The following is a 21,306-nucleotide window of genomic DNA, read 5'->3' as shown; positions in this document are numbered from 1 at the left end:
TTATCTGTTCTTATGTTGATTTAAGCTTCTTTAGAGTAACTCACAATTTGCATGGTCTTCATTGAATTAATGTGAAAGTAGGTATTGGGATTTTTAAAGGGCCCAGATTATGGGGAAAATGTTTTTCTTGCTTTTTTGAAGAAACTGATGTAGTGTGTAATAGAAGTGCATGATCTGAATCAGCTAAAATTGAAATGAACAGATTGTGGTTCCAGACATGCAATCATCTGATTTTTATTTATGATTTTGACTGGTCTGTATTGCTTTTCAATGAAGGTAAGTGCACCTGCATTGTATCTGAATGCAGCTCATTGTGCAGAATGTCCAGTTTCACTTGCACTCCCTTTATTTGATTTCAGGTTATTTAAACAGTTTTTTTGTTTCTTTGTCTTTTCTTCATTTCACAATTTACTCTGCCAGTTCGTCCTTTGATCGGGCCATTCCACAACCCCTCATTTCTTTCTTTTGACACATTCCTTGGTGAAGTTATTTTTCTGCTTTGATTGTGTCTTATCTTTTTATTCTGCTGTAGTTCCACTTTTTCAGCTTCAACTTTCTGACAGAGCCTCACATTCTCCTTCCTCAAGCTCACTCTGGTATTAAACAGAATTGATAGTTGATTCTATGGTTGCCCAGTTGTCAGGCCCTGACTCAGCAACAGAGCTCCAAACCATAACATTCTCAACACCATCCTTTACTGTTTTTATGAGGTTATTCTGAAAGACATCATATGCTGTCTTTGGTTTCTGCCAACTATGACTTCTGGTACTGCTAGACAACTATGTCTTTGACACATGTGTCCATAGCACATTGTTCCAGAAGACCTGGTCCTTGCCTAGATATGAACTAACAAACCCTACTCTTGCTCTGATGTCCTTTATTGGACAGCAAGCACTCCCACCTGGCAACCCTCCCATGTAGATCAAATTTATACAATAACTTTTTAATTTGACATCAGATGTGGCGATGGCTCTGTGATGAGAGTTTGGGCTTCTTAGAGACTTCCTTTAGCATTTTGTGTTCTATTAAATTTGCTGGGGTAGCCTGGCGTGGACAAGTTGGGTGAGGTTTTATATCTTTTCCACTTGTGGATGATTTTCTGAACAGTAGAAGGGTTGATTTCTAATATTTCAGAAACAGCCTTCTTTCTGAAGGCTTCATAGTGGCCCTCAAAGAGCATACCACATATCTGAATAAGTCAGTTTCCTCCAAGGTATTCTTCAACAGTGTTCTGATCATTAGCACCTGCTTGGGTGCATTTGATTTCAACCTAATATATCTAAAGTTTAAAAAAGCAAATTATAAGCATCATTGGCTAAAGGGTATCACCTTTTCTCAACCTCCCCTCCCCCCTAATTAAGCTGCCATATCAATTTAATTGATTATATTAGTAACGTCACAATAACCAAGACATTGGTTTACTTCCACCACACAAGTGTAATAAGTGGACGTGGTGGTGGAACGTGGTGGTAGTGATGTTGCATGTCGTAGCGCATGTGAGAAGAGTTCCGTGATCTTGTCGTGGTGGGAGGGGCCACATATGGAGGTCTGCGATTGGCGCAGCTGCTTCCTGCTGCCTCCCACCGAAGCGGCGGTGCCTTTCCCCGCCCCCCGAATGATTTCTGTGAAATAAGCGTGACTGGACAGCACTTCTGAGCGTGCAGGACCACTGACATCTCTTCATCACCATGGGGCTAACCAACGATCCCAACTACAAAAAGCTGGAGCAATGGTACAAATCAAACGCTGGAGGTTTGAACATGAGGCAGATGTTCGACGCGGACAAGGAGAGATTCTCCAAGTTCAGGTAAACCTCAGCGCTCGCCAGTGACCTGTGTCTGAGACGCTGGTGCAAAGGTGGAGCGCGGCAAGGCTGGGACGGTGTTTGTAGTATTCAGGGTGTCTAGATCGACTCATTTCGTCGGCCTCAGCGTCAGTTAGCTAACCTAGTAACATCAGCTGGATTGCGAGGTTCTTGCAGCAACACAACCACTTGTAGCGATGTCCTATTGCTCCGAGCCGAAGAAACTGCTGGTTCTGTCCTTGAGTGTTGCTCTTTATCTACCTGCTCTTAAGAAGAGACCCCATGTCTGAGTCCCGGCTTACCTCTGTTTGTTTTCGGCCCAGTGTGTTTGACAGGGCCTCCTATCAAGCCTTGGCGGATGCTAAGCTAAGAAGACAGGAACTAGCTGCGTGTTGTGTCGCGCTGGATACAAGGTCACTGATCATCGACTCGCCGTGGCTGGGCAGTTCACGGCGGTTGATGATTAGATATTTATGATCAAGCACTTGCGTAATCGAAAAGAGGCCTTAGCCAGTCTTAATACAAGTATTCCAGGCAAAATCCCACCCCCCCAAAAAACTCTCATCTTGGGCTGAAGCTAGCTTCTTTTTCGAATTTTCCCGTTCCACCTTAAATGGTGCGGCCGTTACATCCTGGTGCCTGCTGCACCATTTAAGGTGGAATGGGAAATTGGCGTTATCCTCGTCTTAGCTAGAAAATCTAACTATCCCAGAAATGCGCGATGAGGTTAGTTGTGCCTGCATCGTTGGCTTATATTAGAAGGATCTAGAAGGTCCTCTAACGGCTGCACTGATGTAAAGAAACCTTACTGGGTCCCGGAGCGCGCACGCGTCTCCGCGCTGCCTGCAGTAAAGCTACGTGATGAGCTGCACACGCGCTCCCAGTGCTCAACTGTGGGGCTGATGTCAGTGCAGTAGCTGGTAAAGCCCCAACCTATATACTACCTAATCCTCTCGTGTCTAGGAGTAACGGCTCCGAGTGATTGACAGCAGACTCTGTCCACTCCAGCTGAATGAGTGCTGTCCATCATGTGGAGTTGTATTACACATTTAAGAAAATGTGTGTTACTAAAGCTGCAGTCTTTAGTCTGCTATGAAGCTAAAGTGTGCTCTGTAGAATAATAATAATAATAATAATTTATTATTATTATTATTTATTATTATTATGTTGTTGTTGTTGTTGTATTTGTTGTTATTAATTTTTGTTTTTCTACAGTCTGAACCTTGAGACAGATGATGGGGACATTCTTTTGGATTATTCAAAGAATCTCATCAATGAAGAAGTCCTGAAGATGCTGTTTGACATGGTACGGTCCAAAGCTTCTATATAGAATCCTAGTCAAGACATTCTCATTCATCAGTCTGAAGAGCAGTTTCACCATGCAAAGAACCATTTAGGGGTGAAATGATTCTGTATAAAACTCATGGTCCTAAATGGAAACATTCCATTTACTAAAGAACCCTTGAAGAAATATCTTTTTTAAGAGTGAGGACATGCAGGCTCATCATGCTAGAAGCTGATGGATGGAAACTTTTAGTCCCTGTGGGGGGGCGGAAACTCATGCTGCCACCCACTGGACATGAAGACAAAGGGCTGAATGATTTAAGGAAAAGGATCTAAATTTTGTGTGTGTGTGTGTTTTTTTTTTTTTTTTTTTTTTTTTTTTTTTTTTTTTAAACACAAACATTGTGATTGCAAGTATTTTGTATTAATTAAGCTCCAACACCCCCCCCCCCCCCGAAAACCAGTGAAGATTTTATTTATTTATTTGTTTCTTTGGTTAGGCTTGAGGGTCAATTGCTGAGTGTAGTATGCCAGATGCACATTTCCCAAGTATTTATTAGGTTAAATTTCCCTATTTAAATGTTGTTAAGATAACATTGAGCAATGAATGAAAATTGCAGCACTTGTGATTTTTGAAAATTGCACTTTCAAATTGCAGTTTTGATAGAAAAATAACTGTTCCCTAATACAGACTATACAAAAGTCATATTTTACATGGTTACATTGCATTATCTTGAAGATAAGAGCCCCGAGGCTTGTTTTGGAGTTGAAGGATGGGAAAGGCAGGTGTTTGCTATAAACCGTCATCCCACATTAGTCTTAAACCCATCTAGTAGTAATGGGGCTAATGATCATCTATTTAATCTGCACCATACCAGCCATTCAGAGCTTTCGTTATTCATCTACACATACACTCCCAAATACTACTGGACACATTGTATAGATTTACAATTTCTATGGGATAACCTAACATCTAGTTTAACTTGCTCATTGGGATATACGGATCAATTGTGTTTGCACAAGCACAGCACACCACAGGTGTGGATCTTGCCTAGTCATCATGATTTTTCCCCAAAAGGTAGTCCTCAATCTAAAACCCTCCCTAATTTATCACACATGATCCATTTTGTACAATAATTATGAAGCCTGTTTTGACTGTAGTCATAAAGCATGAATGTGCCAAAAATGTGCAGGCCATTGTGTCTGCAATGGATTCAAATTGGGAACCAGACAATCTGCTAAAATTACACATCATTTTAATCACCTGAATGGAGTAAGAATGATAAAATGATATCTACCCAAAAAAAGACCACAAATGTAATCATTTAAATAAATCTTAAATAGTGAACTAATGTGTTTCCAGCTATCCTCTTCTCTTAGCCTACTTTCACATGCAACATTATTATTACATATAAATATTAGCTTTTGTTTTTCCCCTTGGCATGCCTAGGCAAGGTCAATCGGAGTGGAAACAGCCAGGGATCAGATGTTTGCTGGTGAGAAGATCAACTTCACTGAGGTACTGTCAAAGATGAATTGCTCAGCAAACCATGAACCTAGATAGCGTTGAATCCTTGGTAATCCTCAGATGTTATGTTAACGCTTAAAAACTAATCTTCCTTAACACCTGGTTCTTTATAGATTGTAAAGCATGCTGGTTCTTATACCAGTCCTTAGGGTCCCCCAGATAGTCCATATTTTTGATCTTATCCAACTTCCAACACACCTGAATCAAGCCATTATGAACACTGAATGCCTGTTCCAGGTTTGTCAGCTGATTCAGAACAAAATGTGACCATCTGGGGAAGCCCTCAAGGGAAAAAGACCATAATGACATCTTATACTAAAACATCTTTAATCTAGATTCACATGTTACCTGCCAGATACAGTAATTGTCTAACCTCAGCATACTCAATTGTTGTCTGCGAAGTGTTTCACGCCTTGAATAGCCCTCTGTTGCGGCATAGCAGGATGTAATTGCACTAAACCGCTGGGAAATTGCAACATTTAGCTTCCCTTTGCAGTGTGTGACATTTTCTGTATTGTTATTCACAATATAGTGCATTCACTATAGAATTCACACTATGTATATTACAGAACACAAAGACCGATTTACCAAATTCAGCCATATCTGTCTGTGTGAACAGGGACGAGCTGTCCTCCATATCGCTCTGAGGAACCGAGCTAACACTCCGATCATGGTGGATGGAAAGGATGTGATGCCTGAGGTGAACAGAGTTCTGAAGAAGATGAAGGACTTCTGCCATGTGAGAAGAGTCACTACATTATATAGTGAAGTAAAATATGAGGGCTCAGATAAGTCAAATACCTCAAGAAGTTGGAATGTTAGTGTGTCCTCTTGTGTTTTGGCAGAGAGTGCGCAGTGGAGAATGGAAAGGCTTCAGCGGTAAGACCATCACCGATGTGGTCAACATTGGCATTGGAGGATCCGACTTGGTTAGTGGAGGTGACTGTACAAGTCACTAAACTTTACTGTTCTCTGCTTATTGATTTTAGTACTGATGGTTGCTTCAGTGCAGAGGTCCACAAATGATACGCAAGTGCTCATGCCATAAGCTAATCAAGCAAAAAAAACCAAAAACAAGTAATGGAAGTCTAAACTGCCAGGACAAAGTAGCCCCTTCATATTCTTGAGAGATTCATGGCTAAAGCTTGAAAACAGTCACTAGCGTTGTTGGTTATCATAGCTTAGTCATCATTAGCCTAGTCGTGGTCCTAGTCACCAAAAACAAGTTTAATTTTGTACTTTGTTCTATTTTTTTTTTTTTTTCTTTTTTTTTTTTTCCAATTGTGTCTCTCTCTCTCTCTCTCTCTCTCTCTCTCTCTCTCTCTCTCTCTCTCTCTCTCTCTCTCTCTCTCTCTCTCTCTCTCTCTCTCTCTCTCTCTCTCTCTCTCTCTCTCTCTCTCTCTCTCTCTCTCTCTCTGTCTCTGTCTCTGTCTGTCTGTCTGTCTGTCTGTCTGTCTGTCTGTCTGTCTCTGTCTGATAAAGGACTACACCTTTCTCAGATGCTCCTTTTATATCCTAGCATTTATAACCTGTTGAAGATACGGTTTTTTTTTTTTTTTTTTTTTTTTTTTTTTTTTTTTTTGTTTTTTTTTGTTTTTTTGAACAACAACATTCCCAGTGTTAAATTGCTTCTGTCCCTTTTTAGGAATGTATTTCAGTTCCAAAAAAAAGTTGATAAGGGAGGGAAAAACATTTAATATCTTGTGGTTGACATGTATTTAAATGAAAGTGCTACAAAGTACATTTATTTTTGCAATTGTTTTAAAATTGGGTTTGTTACTGTGCCTCTTTCCCAGGGTCCTCTGATGGTGACGGAGGCTCTGAAACCATACTCTAAAGGTGGTCCCAACGTCTGGTTTGTCTCCAACATTGATGGGACACACATGGCTAAGACCCTGGCTCAGCTGAATGCAGAAACCACACTTTTCATCATTGCATCTAAGGTCTGTTGCTTACCACTCAGTTTAAACCCCCTCTATTCTTACTTTTTTTCCCAAAGTTAAATTTGAGGATGCGGTCTTTTCTGTTGCCGTTTTGCAGCATGTATGGCTTTTAACAATGCAGTTATTAAGCTTTCACCATGAACTCGTCCTGCAGCATAACTTGAGCTGAGAAGTACGTTAGATAAAGCTGACAAATTTGGTTAGAGTTGTTAAGCCTATATACACTATATTGTCAAAAGTATTCGCTCGTCAGCCTTCACACACATATGAAATTGAGTGAGATCTCATTCTTAATCCATAGGGTTTAATATGATGTAAGCCCACCCTTTGTGGCTATAACAGCTTCAACTCTTCTGGGAAGTCTTTCCACAAGGGTTAGGACTGTGTGTATTGGAATATTTGACCGTTCTTCCAGAAGTGCGTTTGTGAGTTCAGACACTGATGTTGGACGTGAAGGCCTGGCTCGCAGTCTCCGCTCCAATTAATCCCAAAGATGCTCTATCGGTTTGAGGTCAGGAGTCTGCAGGCCATTCAAGTTCTTCCACACCAAACTAACTCATCCTTATCTTTATGGACCTTGCTTTGATTTGCCTCAAGTAAAATTGTCCAAATTCTCTTGATCTGCTGAAGCATTAAGAGTTCCTTTCACTGGACCTAAGGGGCCGAGTCCAACACCTGAAAAACAACCCCACACCATAATCCCCCCCCCTCCACCAAACTTTACACTTGGCACAATGCAGTCAGACAAGTACCGTTCTCCTGGCAAACAGCGAACCCAGGCTCATCCATCGGATTGCCAGTTGGAGAAGCATGATTCATCACTCCAGAACGTGTCTCCACTGCTCTAGAGTCCAGTGGCGGTGCTTTACACCACTGCATTCGACGCTTTGCATTGCACTTGGTGATGTAAGGCTTGGATGCAGCTGCTTGGCCTTGGAAACTCATTCCATGAAGCTCTCTATGTTGTTCTTGAGCTAATCTGAAGGCCATATGAAGTTTGGAGGTCTGTAGCAAGTGACTCTGCAAAAAGTTGGCGCCCTCTGCGCATTGTGCCTCAGTATCCACTGACCCTGCATTTATGTGGCCTACTACTTCGTGGCCGAGTTGCTATCATTCCAGATCGCTTCCACTTTGTTATAATACCATGGGCAGTTGACTGTGGAATATTTAGTAGTGAGGAATTTCACAACTGGACTTGTTGCACATGTGGCATCCTATCATAGTACCATGCTAGAATTCACTGAGCTCTTGAGAGCGTCCCATTTTTTTTTTTCACAAATGTCTGTAGAAGCAGTCTGCAGGCCTAGGTGCTTGGTTTTATACACCTGTAGCCATAGAAGTGATTGGAACACCTGAATTCAGTGATTTGGATGGGTGAGTGAATACTTTTGGAAATATTGTGTATATTTTATATTACTGGTCATTGTGTTTGAGTAGGGGAATAATGTTTGGACACTATACTTTTCATGAAGGCCTAAAAGGTGTCCGTTTATGATGGTTTCAGGAACCTAATTGTAAAGTGTAAATTAACTGCATGAAATATCCGATTAAGTAACTGCCCCACTTAAGATATTGCGTATGCTCACATTGAACAGAGTTCAAAGTTTTTCGTGTCTTCTGTTGACATTGTACATTTGCACACTAAATTTATAAATTAAACATTTTGTTTAAAATATGTTGATGGTTTGATGCTCGAACCTAACTTTCGAACATTTTATTTTATCAATGTTATTGGGAAATGATGGAATCTGTTATCAATATCTGAGCAAAGATCATTCTGTTAAATAAAATGGAGCATGTAAAAGTAAACACAATGTACAACTGGAATGCAGTCAAAGGCCTAGACAGCAAAGAAAAATCTAAGCATGTTTATAGTTTTAAATAACTAATGTCACAATGTTAATTTCTAGACTTTCACTACTCAAGAGACCATTACTAATGCTGAATCTGCCAAGGAGTGGTTCTTGCAGACTGCAAATGATGTGAGTATTCTGATTATTGTTCACCAGATCTCATGTTCACTTTACCTGTACTAAACTGAGGACATAATTGAATAAATCTGATACTTTTTACAGCCGTCTGCAGTGGCCAAACATTTCGTGGCTCTTTCCACCAATGCAGTAAGTCTGACTCTGATCTCCCCGTGTGCTCTGTTCATTACAATAACTTGATGATTAGTACATAACATGGAAGTCTAAAGGATTATTTCTCTTTCTTCTTCCTCAGCCCAAAGTGAAAGAGTTTGGTATCGACACTGAGAACATGTTTGAGTTCTGGGATGTGAGTATGTCCTAGAGTCATCTAACCCCACCTTAAGTTAGCATGAAAAAGGTAAAACTGTCCAAGTGCCTGCTGAGAGACAGTGAAGCTAATGTATGCTTTGCAGTAATGCAAGTAAGCATTACTTAATACACGGAATGTGTCCAACAAAGCTCGTATTGTTACAGTAAACCTGTCGATATGACAGTAGTAATGGTGTATGAATGATAATGTCCAGTGCATGAGGTCTTAAATGTCATGCCTTATAATATAGATGGGCTCTGTTGAAATGTGCCAGTACTTGCATTTCTTAACAATATGCTTATTCTTTTTAGTGGGTTGGTGGGCGTTACTCGCTGTGGTCAGCTATTGGTTTGTCTATTGCTCTGCACATAGGTATGTCTGCTCTGGAATAATGCTATGATGCTTCAGTGAGCGACACAAATGTTTGTGACTGATTTAATGCTTTAATAGGAGCCTGCATCACTGAATGTTGGAGTTTTGTTGTTTGATGTATTCTTTTGTAATTAATTATTTTATTGATTTTAAATAAGCTGATACATTTTGACTTATGTCTTCTGCAGGTTTTGAAAACTTCGAGCAGCTTCTTGCAGGTGCCCACTGGATGGTAGGTATTGTACAGTGTCTATGTTCGGTCTAATTTTGTGACCTTTTAATTGTCTGGAAAGTTGTTTGACTAATCTGTGAATGTGTACATTTTTACTACAGCAGAGTATTCCCAATGTTAATTCCATAGTTTATAGCATAGTTTAATGGTTTCTCTCATCAGCCTATTAAGCCCTTCATTGAGGGTAAGAAGACCAGGACTAAACCACACTGCCAATGAAGGCAGTCTATTGAAATCTTCTATAACCATGTTGGGCTTTTACTTTTTATAACAAACTTTATTAAAGAATATTATTTCAATACAAACACATTGTCAGATACAAAATACAAAATCTACATTCATCAACATTCCTACAGTATTATTTACATTAGAAACATGCAACACTGATTAAAAATCCAGCAGAGTACAGGGGAACTTTCTCTTTCCTCGAGTGTCTGTTGTCCGCAGTCTTTTGATCTCACACAGTATTTGTTTATAAACAGTTTCTGCAGGTATTACTGCTCTACAACCATTTTACAGCGTTATCTTCCAGATCTTACAATTAACAACACAAACAATGAACCAATAAAAAAAAATCACACTTTTGGAAAAAGTTTCATTAAAAATCCCGAACATTACACTTTTAACATTAATGTCCAACTTCAGCCCAATATGCCGTAATTTCCTCCAGATGTCTGTTGTTCTCGGACAGTGAATGAAAAGATGTTCAATCGTCTCGTCTTCACTACAGTAGGTGTAACATAATTCTCCATCTGACCCAGGATAAGCACTTCTGCTCAGCACCACTGGAGCAGAATGCCCCTGTGCTGCTGGCCCTGCTGGGTGTCTGGTATGTCAACTTCTTCCAGGCTGAGACTCATGCCTTGCTGCCATATGACCAGTACATGCACCGCTTTGCAGCTTACTTTCAGCAGGTCAGTTGAGCAAAAACAAAAATACAGAAACAGCTCAAGAAGCAGCACTTACAGATGCATTTCATCACTAGCCTTACAATTCATGCAAATAACTGAAATGTGATCCATATACAAATTAGTATCCGTCAGTTCTGTACAACAAAATTCTTTAATGTTGACACGTTGTAAAAACACTCCTGACTAATATGGGGTTGGTTTAGAGAGAAATATTTAATGTTGGGCAACTTCTCTTTGCTGTTTTTATTTAATTTAATGGCATTATTTAACATTGTAGTGTTAAATGTACTAGCTGGTGCCTTCTGTTGTGTATCATAGTAACAGCTGAGCAAAAACAATCATATGATCAGTCTTCATTCTGTTCATTTGGGTTATTTATTCTGCAAATATGTTTCCATTGTAATTTATAGCGTGTTGGGTTTTTTTTTTTTTTTTTGTTTTTTGTTTTTTTTGTTTTTTTTACAGCTACTGATTCCACAACAAAGACATTTTGAATTCTGTGTAGACTGAGGTTCATCATTTAACTGATGTTTTATCTCCTTAGGGTGACATGGAGTCAAATGGAAAGTATATCTCCAAAAGTGGCACTCGTGTGAACTACCACACTGGACCGATCGTATGGGGAGAACCAGGGACCAATGGACAGCATGCATTCTACCAGCTCATTCACCAAGGTATATAAGTTCATTCTAGGTCACAGCTAGTGGTTTTGTGGCTGGATTGGCATTTTCAGTTAAGGATCACAATTGGAAGTGCATTAAATATTTGGATGTGCATTGAAAATAATGGGTGAATTATAGTACCTGAACTTTTATTGAGCAATGGGTAACAGCACCTTTTCAAGGATTTTTTTTTTTTTTTTTTTTTTTTTTTACTGATTCGTCAAGCACTGAATCTTTTCTTTCTCCTGCATAGGGACTCGTATGATTCCTGCTGACTTCCTCATTCCTGCACAGACCCAGCATCCAATCAGAGATAATCTGCATCACAAAGTAAGTACTCGGAGTGAACATTCTGGCACTGGAACTATTCATGTGGGTATTTTCAACTGGTATTTGAGAGGACAAGCACAAATTACACTGACTCATATTTGCTAGAAGTATTTGTATTAAGTTCTGTGGTACTGTTGTGTATTCGGTTCATCACCCACTACTGTGTTTTCCAGTATTGTTTGAGCTATGTTTCCTGTGCTCGTTTCAGATCCTAATGGCAAACTTCCTGGCACAAACAGAAGCTCTGATGAAAGGGAAGACTCCAGATGAGGCCAGAAAGGAGCTTGAGGCAGCTGGCAAAAGTGGAGATGCTCTTGAGAAACTCCTACCACATAAAGTATTCCAAGGGAACAAGCCCAGCAACTCCATAATTTTCAAGAAACTCACTCCTTTCATGCTGGGAGCTCTGGTTGGTAAGTGCAGGACCGACTGAATGGTGCAGTTACACGTACATTTGTTGTTCACTCACCTTGTACTCAGAAACGTTTTAAAGAAATGTAAAATAGGAAGTCATTGTGTAATAAATTTACTGAACATTTATTCATTTTCTTCTTTTTTAAGCCATGTATGAGCACAAAATCTTTGTGCAAGGTGTAGTGTGGAACATCAACAGTTATGACCAATGGGGGTAAGTTCCAGCATTTTCTCTAAGAAGTACTGTGAGTAGGCCATAATGAAGCACTTTTAAACTTTCTGCTAGTGTGAGCAATGATGTAATGGGACTGTTATCTGCTTCTAGTGTGGAGCTAGGGAAACAGCTGGCTAAGAAGATCGAGCCTGAGTTGCAGGATGATTCTGAAATTCACTCTCATGACTCCTCCACCAACGGGCTTATCAGCTTCTTCAAGAAAAACCGTGCTTGAATCACCCAGTTCCCCACCTTATTGCCTCACTTATCCAATGGGATCAATGGATTACGTATTTTGCCCTGACATAGTCCAGATTTAGTCGGCCTAACTGAAGAGAGAGAGCACTTCACATATATAACCATTTGCTGTGTACTTGACTGTTTTTGTGCATTGTGAGATTTGACTGTATTCGTAGGCCTAGTAACCAGTAAGGGAATCCCCATTACTGTGTGTGCTGCTCATTCTGGAATGCTGTAATATCCTTCCCGTCTTCACCCTCTGCTTAGCAAACAGTGACTGACCAAAATAAATGTCTCATTTGTCACTTCACGTTGTGTTGTTGCATTTGCACAAATAACGAAGATGTTGGTAGTTTGGAAAAATTTGTCATCTCCTCTTATTTCAAAGAATTTAGGCAGCATTCTAAACTTGGGCTGCCCAAAGTGTAGTCCACCAGAAAGTTACATTAACTCCATCCTCTCCCTCAGTGAGACAATATATGTGGTTTCTATAACTACTGTCTGTTTATCAGGTCACCTTACCATATAGGTGCACTTTGTAGTTCTACAATTACAGTCTATGGTCCATCCTTTTCTGCATATATGGTGAGCCACTCATACCTGCCCAACATTACACTAAGACGCCACCACCACGTCAGTGTCACTGCAGTGCTGAGAATGATCCACCAGCTCAATAATACCTGCTCTGTGGGGGTCCTGACCAACGACCACCAACGACGGCCGCGGCACAGGAAGGCGGTGCCCGAACTTCGTGCAGGAGGACGTCTGTACAGCGATGATACTGCCCTCTGTAGGTTCCACTACTGGCCTTAAAAAGCGGAGAGAGACGAGCAGCAGCAAGTGCAGACTGACGAGCTGAAAAAGACCAAGTTTGAGAAAACTACTGAAAAAATAAGTAGCCACGAAGAGGTGGCCTACGGACCACTGCTACAGAGCCCTGCTGGTGACCTCCCACATAAATAAATATAAGCCGTTGCCATGCCTTATTAACGCGAGGAAACGAGATCCTAATGCATGGTAACCACTTAGTAAGGCGTGGAAACGAGATCATGCCTTACCAAGTCGTAGCCAGACATTAGGATGTCATTCCCATGCCTTACTAATCCTGACCACACATTACTTTTTACGACTTAATTATCTTGTTCCCATGCCTTACTAAGTACTTGCCACATTTTTATTCATACAGGATCCATACAGTACAGAGCCCCACTGGTGACATCCTCTATAAATAAAAGTAATGCGTGGGAATGAGATCCTAATGCATGACCACGACTTACTAAGGTGTGGGAATGAGATGATTAAATCATGGCCATGACTTAATCATCTCATTCCCACGCTTTACTAAATCGTGGCCACACATTATTTTTATTTATATAGGATGTCACTAGCGGGTTTTATTTCCTATAGAAGTAAAAATAATGATTGCCTACGTTGTACTAACGCGTAGGAACGAGATTCTAATGCGTGGCCGCGACTTAGCAAGACGTAGGAACGAGATCATGCCTTATTAAGCTGTGGTCAAGGCTTAATGATCGCATTGCCTAATACGAGAGGTCACAAGCAGGGCTCCGCAGTGGCTAGTTTTGATGTAGTGCGACTTTCTTCGTGTTTTGTGTGTGGACAAGGAAAAGACGTGGCTGCTGCAGCATCCTTGCCCTAACCGGGATAGCACGGCACGTCCAGGCCGTACTGCACGTACGTAACGACGTGTGGGGGTTAATGAGGTCAGGCACTCTCAGCTGGATGATTAGTTCTGGGACTCAAACTCGTCCCAGGCTTTTCTGTGAAGTCTATACACTTTAAAGTAGACACTTCTGAACGTGTAACCTCCATCAGCGGTCATCAACCTGAAGAACCTTTCCAGCCCTGCTCAGATCCTGAATGCGGATTGGTGCTGCTGTGTGAAAGGCGTGGTTCAAGCTCGATTAGATCTTAGATTGGACAAACGGGAAATCCACCTAGCAGAGGAATTTGTCAGATAAGAGGAGAAAGCACACTTCCTGTAACTCATTAGACTGCATGGGCACAGTGGCTTTCTCAGTCTTGGTCAGTGTCCTGTAGGAATGGAGGAAGGTGCGAGTGAAGTGTGGCTCTGTCCGCTGTGTGTGTTGATGATAGCTACCAGTGCTGCAGTGCTGCTGCTCTGGGGCAGAGGTGGGAGGTCAGCGGGGCTGATGGTCGTTGGGGTGCTGCTGTGCTGTGTGATCCCGGCTGGATGCTTCATATTGGCGCTTCTGAGTGTGGGCTACACTGTGATCCACTGCACTGCAGGGAGACAGGAGCTTCTGCTGTCAGCACAGGGCAAATCAGTGCTGATCACAGGTAACGATACAACTCCAATTCCAATGAAGTTGGGACGTTGTGTAAAACATAAATAAAAACAGAATACCATAATTTGCTAATCTTTTTCAACCTATATTTAATTGGATACACTACAAAGACAAGATATTTAATGTTCAAAAGGATAAACTTTATTGTTTTTTGCAAATATTCACTCATTTTGAATTTGATACCTGCAACACGTTCCAAAGAAGTTGGGACAGGGGCGTGTTTACCACTGTGTGACATCACCTTTCCTTTTAACAACACTCAATAAGCGTTTGGGAACTGAGGACACTAATTGTTGAAGCTTTGTAGGTGGAATTGTTTCCCATTCTTACTTGATGTACAACTTCAGCTGCTCGACAGTCCGGCGTCTCCGTTGTTGTATTTTGTGCTTCATAATGCGCCACACATTTTCAATGGGAGACAGGTCTGGACTGCAGGCAGGCCAGTCTAGTACCCGCACTCTTTTACTACGAAGCCACGCTGTTGTAACACGTGCAGAATGTGGGTTGGCATTGTCTTGCTGAAATAAGCAGGACGTCCCTGAAATAGATGTTGCTTGGATGGCAGCATATGTTGCTCCAAAACCTGCATGTACCTTTCAGCATTAATGGTGCCTTCACAGATGTGCAACATACCCAGGCCATGGGCACTAACACACCCTCATACCATCAGAGATGCTGGCTTTTGAACTTTGTGCTGATAATAATCTGGACAGTCCTTTTCCTCTTTGGCCCAGAGGACACGACGTCCATTATTTCCAAAAACAATCTGAAATGTGGACTCGTCAGACCACAGGACACTTTTCCACTTTGCATTAGTCCATCTCAGATGAGCTCGGGCCCAGAATAGTCCGAATAGCAGAATAGTTTCTGGGTGTTGTTGATATTTGGCTTTCTTTTTGCATGGCAGAGTTTTAACTTGTAATTGTAGATGGAGCGACGTGTGACACAGTGAACTGACAATGGTTTTCTGAAGTGTTCCTGAGCCAACTTCTTTGGAACGTGTTACAGGCATTAAATTCAAAATGAGCGAAAATTTGCAAAAAACAATAAAGTTTATCCATTTGAACATTAAATATCTTGTCTTTGTAGTGCATTCGATTGAATATAGGTTGAAAAGGACTTACAAATCATTGCATTCTGCTTTTATTTATGTTTTACACAACGTCCCAACTTCATTGGAATTGGGGTTGTACTAACTCTTAGATGGAAATGGAGTGTCTGTTAGGTCATTTTATATATAAAAATACTTACACACATATATGTTATTTGAAGCACTGGTGTATAGCACACAGGTTTGTTTTTCCTACACACTAATATCTGGTGCAAAATTTCTGCTCTTAGCATATTTCCTCTTGCTCCTGATTTGTATTAAAATAACATATATGAATCTTTAGGATAGATTTTTCATGCAATATTCATTTTAGGTCACTATATATACATGTAGCTGGGCAATATGTTGACTTTATCGATATACCGTGATATTGTCATACTGTGATATTAGTCTTCATATAACTTTATTGATCATTTTGAACCTGAAATGAAATACACTGAAATGTGATTGAAAATGCTTGAAATGTAATACATTGTACCTGTTCTTTTTGGAAATGTGGTGTCTGTCTGGTTAATGTTTCAATACTATGTAAAGTTCTCTTTGCTGTAATTTTAAGTCAAGAAAATAGAACAAAACAGTGGATTTAAAGCAAGTTATATCAGTTTTGTAAGATCTCTGATACCATAATATGCTCCGAAAAGCATTGTGATATAGCACTATGTAGAGTAAAATGGAAAGGTATGTGATGGAAAAGAAGGCCCTGATTGTGGCAAGAATAATTCTTTTAAAATTCTTTTGATCATGCCTGGACCAGGTTGTGACTCAGGGTTTGGCCACAATCTTGCTAAGCTGCTGGACAGGGCAGGGGTGAAGGTGTACGCTGGGGTGCTGAAGGAGAATGGTGCCGGAGCACAGGAGCTCAGGAGAGTTTCATCTCCACAACTTACAGTCCTGCAGCTGGACATCACAGACACCAACCAAATCTCTAAAACTCTGCAGTTTATCAAGAGCCAAACAGGAGAGACAGGTAACAAAGAAAGCACCATGACACAAGTAAAGAACTGGTTTGTAACACACAGTTGTTTGTTGCATGAGTGAAAATTCAGGATGTGTCCAAGACAAAAAAAAAAAAAGACAAAAGCAGTTCAAGCAGTTTGCTCAGTCATAAGGTAACTTGTAAAACTGCATTATGCTTTTATTGCCTGTTTAACTCATGTCTGATGACCTTGTTCCGCAACACTGAATGTATGAAAAACAAGCCTCCTGGAGTGAGGCCAAAAAGGTAAAGATCAACTGTACACAGGAGTACAAGAGTTTGTCAGCCTTGGATTTCTGGATTCATATGTGTAGTATTCCAACAATATATGAAGTCAAAAGACTAGTGCATTTCTGAGGCTGCAAAAAGGTGCATATGACTTCAACTGCAGGTATCATAGAATACAAAACAAACAATACAGTGAGGCATGAGTTGTTATCTCTCGTGATCAGGTCTTTGGGGACTGGTAAACAACGCAGGAGTGACTGGCTTTGTGTGTGATGCGGAAATTCTTCCACTGAGAATATTAAGAAAAATCCTGGATGTTAATTTCATTGCTGGGGTGGAGATGACTCTAGCTTTCCTGCCATTGATACGACAAACAAAAGGAAGAATTGTCAATGTATCCAGTGTTGGAGGTACATTATTTTACTTTTAATGGCATTTGTTTCTTTTGATCATTTTCATACGAGGTTCTGGTGAATTACATTAAAAAATCTAAACTAAAGGAACTACTGTAACTAAACAGTTCTGCTCCACAAAGCAGCCTTCAGTAAAACATGTTTTGGAATATTGTGATTTTTAGTGGTAAGTTATTGAAATTGAATTTACATATTTAGAGTTTTACATGGTGGCCCTCAAGCCATTCCTGCCTCACTAACAGCCCAATTTAGTTAACAGTGCTTTGGTGTAAATACCATTAACATGAAAACAACAGCAGTCACACTGCTCTGTGTACTCCAGGGCACTCTATCAAGACTGAATAGTATCAGAATTGTCAGTAAAGCACTGCTGAAAATGGAAGAATACTGCATATAGCACAATGTCTGCAGTGCGTTGAATGTTTTTCAGCAGTTTCAAGGCCTTTAATCATGACACATTCTGGATCACTGTTACATGCAGTAAGAAAGTGTCTAGCAGGAACACTCAAGTGGGTTTTTATATGGTGGGCTATTATTTATTTAGACTCTTTTAGGCACCTCACCTTTTTTGTAAGAATTAGATTTGTGCTTGACTTCAATTCAGAAGTCTGGTGTTTTTCATTTGCTCAGTGTTACAAAAGGGTAATGTGGACATACAGGCTTTTTCCAGCTATGCGTAGGATGTAGCTTGAATATCAGCTACTATGTGGGTTATTTGTCGTTGTTTTTAAAGTTTCTGTTAGGTAACACATTTGTTACTTCCTGAACTGCCTTTTTTCAATTCTGTTGTTTATTGAGTTGGAATATGACCGAGCATGGTAGGGTTATTTTTTTCTTGAGAATCTCATTCTTGAGAAATGAGAAAATACTGAGAAACAGTTTCAAAACTGAAGCTTGTGTCATATACACAAGAAAATCCTTTAAACAGTCAGAAGGCAGATCAGCAGCCCTATAGACTGTAGATTCTTTGCTTTTGTAACCTTTATTAAAACTAATTAAGTTCTTCAGCTGAGTGGCAAAACAGCTTCAAAATTACACAAGTCCAATCTGCTTGATTTACTACTCCTATACAGTTCAAAGGCCTGGCTGCCTAAAAAAAATTTATGAGGCAGTGCTGCGCTCTTAGGTTTATTTTTTACTGTTTGTTTTATGGGCTAGTACGTTTAGAGTTACAGAGGCATTAAAATGAGTGCAGACATTTCAGTACTGTATTCCTGTTTGGCCTAAATGTTCTGCTCTTCTGGCTTAAAACAAACAAATCAACAAATACAGGCTTGAATTATCGGTCAAATGTAAACATCCACTGCTACTATATTTCAAACCAAATATCTACTCTAGTATTGACAGTTCATTCATTCTTTAGGAGAGGTTCCTTTCCCTGGCTTTGCTGCATATGGATCATCTAAAGCAGCCTTGACTGCCTACTCTGGAGTACTGAGGCAGGAACTGTCCCAATGGGGAGTCAAAGTGGCCATTATTCAGCCTGGGTGTTTCAGGACTAGTGAGTGTTGGACCATCTTAAAACAGACAGAAATACTTTACATTTTAGTTTATCACAACTACAACATAACCATGTTTCATTTTTGTCCATGAATTTTCATTAGACTTTATTGATAAGAGAAATGGCCTATCATTACCTTTATGGTTTGTTGAGTGTGATTTAAAAAAAAAAAAAAAAATCAAAATATTCAAAACATACTTAATATTTTATCTCAAATATTTTACCCTTCAGACATTCTAGGCAATGAAGAGGAATGGAGTAAAATTGAGAAGGAGATCCTCAGTTCTCTGATCCAAGAAGTAAGAGAGGCATACGGGGAGGAGTATATCTGCTCCTTGCAGAGACGTTTAAGCGCATTGACCACAGCAGGCAGCACCGATACCACACCTGTTCTGGATGCTATAACGCATGCCCTGTTTGCAGAAAGACCCAGAGGCTTTTATCGTCCAGGACCATCCGCTGTGTCTCTTTCACTCCTCCACATGTTCTGCCCAACCTGGCTATTTGACTTGGTTTTTTCAAAAATAACTAGGTATAACAGAGTAAAACCAGCAGGAGTGGTTTCTAAATAATGCACACTTTATATGGATCTGATGTAAATGTTAAATTTTATCATGTTCTCATTCACGTTAGAACAATACACCACTACCATCCAACATCAAACCATGAAAATACTGCAAGTCTGTTCAATAGATGCACCCTACATAAATCAAAATCAAGTGTACTGGATTTAAGATTTTAACTGTAACCATCTGTGATTGTGTGGCACATTCATCTAAAGGAAGCTCACACATCAGAATGTTTAGACTGTACAACTTTTAACATGTGCTTTTCACTTAAAAATAGGGATGTATGACATCCAGGTTTCTGCTGCCATTTTACAGCACTTTTGTTACTACAAATGAATGTAAACAAACAAAAAAAAACTGTACATCTTTAAAATCCTCTGTGTATGAAAAGGACCACTTTGTACACTGTATATAATACAATAAAAATGTATCAGTCCTTGGGCTTTAAGAAAGTTTTCTTTGGCTGTGATGGTACAACGTTACGGTTGACATCTTCCAGACTGTCCTGGAGAGAGGAACGTTCCCTTTTCTTGGCAAATCTTCTTTTCATGCTCTCAACCAAGCTTCCATATCTGTTCAAAAGAAAAAAAAGGCTTATACATCCAAAGCCAGTGCAAGCTAATTACCTTAAGCAACTGCATACTACTTTTACCTTCTAGCCATATCCTCATCTGTAATATCGGTGTCCATTCTTGTCATGTCATCTTCCTCCTCATCTTTCTCTCTCTCTTTTGGAACGTTCATTAGAACCATCAGCTTCTGCAAAGCATTCAACAAGATAATGAATAAGAAACATCATGAATATCACCAACAAAAAAAAAGAAAAATGGGACCACGTAAACAGGACTACCTCAACATCAGGATTGAATCCCTTAAATGACATCCTTCCATAAACCAAGTCTTCACATGGAATATAACTTCTTTCTTCAACAATGTAGCATCTATACAGAGATACAGCTTTGAGGACCCAGCTTTGTATGAATGTTCACAAATGGTGTAGAAACTAGGAAAGGTGCATACAAGGTACAGAAAACAAAGACTACTGCAAGACCATCATGTGCAAAATGTGAAATCGTACTCTTTGGCTTTAAGTTCAGGCAGGTCCAAATACCAGTGCTCATCACTTATAATCCTCTTCTCTTCTTCCTCAAGCTGTTTCTTTACCTCTGCATCAAGGCCTCTTTGCATAAACTGGGGGAAAACAAACAGTCATGCAACTGTGAAACTAGACAAGAAAATACAGCATTTCTGCTTTGAGAACCTGTAAATCTGAAGCAGTGCTGGAGCTGCACACTTAGAGAGTTCTTCGAGGGTCCTTTAAGAAAGGGAATTTTTCTATGCAGAACCTTTTCATGCTTAAATGGTTCTTTGCATGGTGAAATAGTTCTTCATACTGATGGAGAATGTGTTGTAGTTACATGGTTGTGTATACAACTTTTTTCAACATGATTCTGTATAACACCAACATGGGCTCTGTTATTGTTACAAACCTGACGTCGTACCAACAGAAAAACACATTTCGGTGCCATAGAGAACCATATACAGCATGCAAAGAACCTTTTCAGCATGACACGGTTCTAAACTTAACCACTGGCTTTACTAAAGAACCCTTGAAGGACCATCTTTTAAGTGTGACTCAGAGTTCTCTGACTCTGAAACCGTGCTAACTGAGCTGGTTAGACTCCAGACTCGCAGGGCAGAACTAACTCACCTTCATCCGCAGGAGGTTTTTAGATAGTTTCGTCGAACCGTCATTTGCCATTTTAGCGCTTTTTGACCCTGTTTCACTGCAGTCAAGCTTAAACAATGTACCCAAGACTGCGTGTGCGCTTCGTGTTTCAGCAACGGCAAGCTAAGCTAACTGCACTCACGCCAACATGCTGCTCGTAAATACTGCGCATGTTCAGCTCCGCCTACAAGACGCGAGTAATCGCACGTTCAACAGTGTAGCGATTGCTCAT

The 21,306-nt window shown here is 40.2% G+C and overlaps 3 protein-coding genes across 4 annotated transcripts; 2 read left to right on the top strand and 1 right to left on the bottom strand.

Moving 5' to 3' along the window:
* The first annotated feature begins 1,599 nt into the window (after positions 1-1,599).
* Positions 1,600-12,527, top strand: gpia (glucose-6-phosphate isomerase a). The gene is made up of 17 exons (XM_017700037.2): positions 1,600-1,807; positions 3,020-3,110; positions 4,539-4,607; positions 5,236-5,355; positions 5,462-5,545; positions 6,413-6,559; positions 8,470-8,541; positions 8,635-8,679; positions 8,786-8,839; positions 9,154-9,214; positions 9,403-9,446; positions 10,208-10,360; positions 10,902-11,031; positions 11,273-11,349; positions 11,558-11,762; positions 11,911-11,977; positions 12,089-12,527. Exons 1-17 carry the CDS (start codon positions 1,689-1,691, stop codon positions 12,210-12,212), a joined length of 1,662 nt encoding a protein of 553 aa, XP_017555526.1. The 5' UTR covers positions 1,600-1,688; the 3' UTR covers positions 12,213-12,527.
* A 1,555-nt stretch (positions 12,528-14,082) lies between these two features.
* On the top strand, positions 14,083-19,692 carry hsd17b2 (hydroxysteroid (17-beta) dehydrogenase 2). 2 transcript variants are annotated; one of them, XM_017700038.2, is made up of 5 exons: positions 14,083-14,539; positions 16,413-16,625; positions 17,087-17,272; positions 18,639-18,776; positions 19,008-19,692. In XM_017700038.2, exons 1-5 carry the CDS (start codon positions 14,281-14,283, stop codon positions 19,346-19,348), a joined length of 1,137 nt encoding a protein of 378 aa, XP_017555527.2. In that variant the 5' UTR covers positions 14,083-14,280; the 3' UTR covers positions 19,349-19,692. The 2 variants fall into 2 exon arrangements, with proteins under 2 accessions (XP_017555527.2, XP_017555528.2); XM_017700039.2 differs by lacking the exon at positions 17,087-17,272.
* Positions 19,368-21,242, bottom strand: mphosph6 (M-phase phosphoprotein 6). Its single transcript, XM_017700040.2, has 5 exons — positions 21,057-21,242; positions 20,424-20,536; positions 20,196-20,286; positions 19,998-20,104; positions 19,368-19,917 (listed from the first exon to the last, which is right to left on the bottom strand). Exons 1-5 carry the CDS (start codon positions 21,105-21,107, stop codon positions 19,776-19,778), a joined length of 504 nt encoding a protein of 167 aa, XP_017555529.1. The 5' UTR covers positions 21,108-21,242; the 3' UTR covers positions 19,368-19,775.
* Between the last annotated feature and the right edge of the window lie 64 nt (positions 21,243-21,306).

This window comes from Pygocentrus nattereri, chromosome 11 (assembly GCF_015220715.1).
Source record: "Pygocentrus nattereri isolate fPygNat1 chromosome 11, fPygNat1.pri, whole genome shotgun sequence".
Taxonomy (NCBI): domain Eukaryota; kingdom Metazoa; phylum Chordata; class Actinopteri; order Characiformes; family Serrasalmidae; genus Pygocentrus; species Pygocentrus nattereri.
This window is presented reverse-complemented; position numbering and strand designations above follow the sequence as displayed.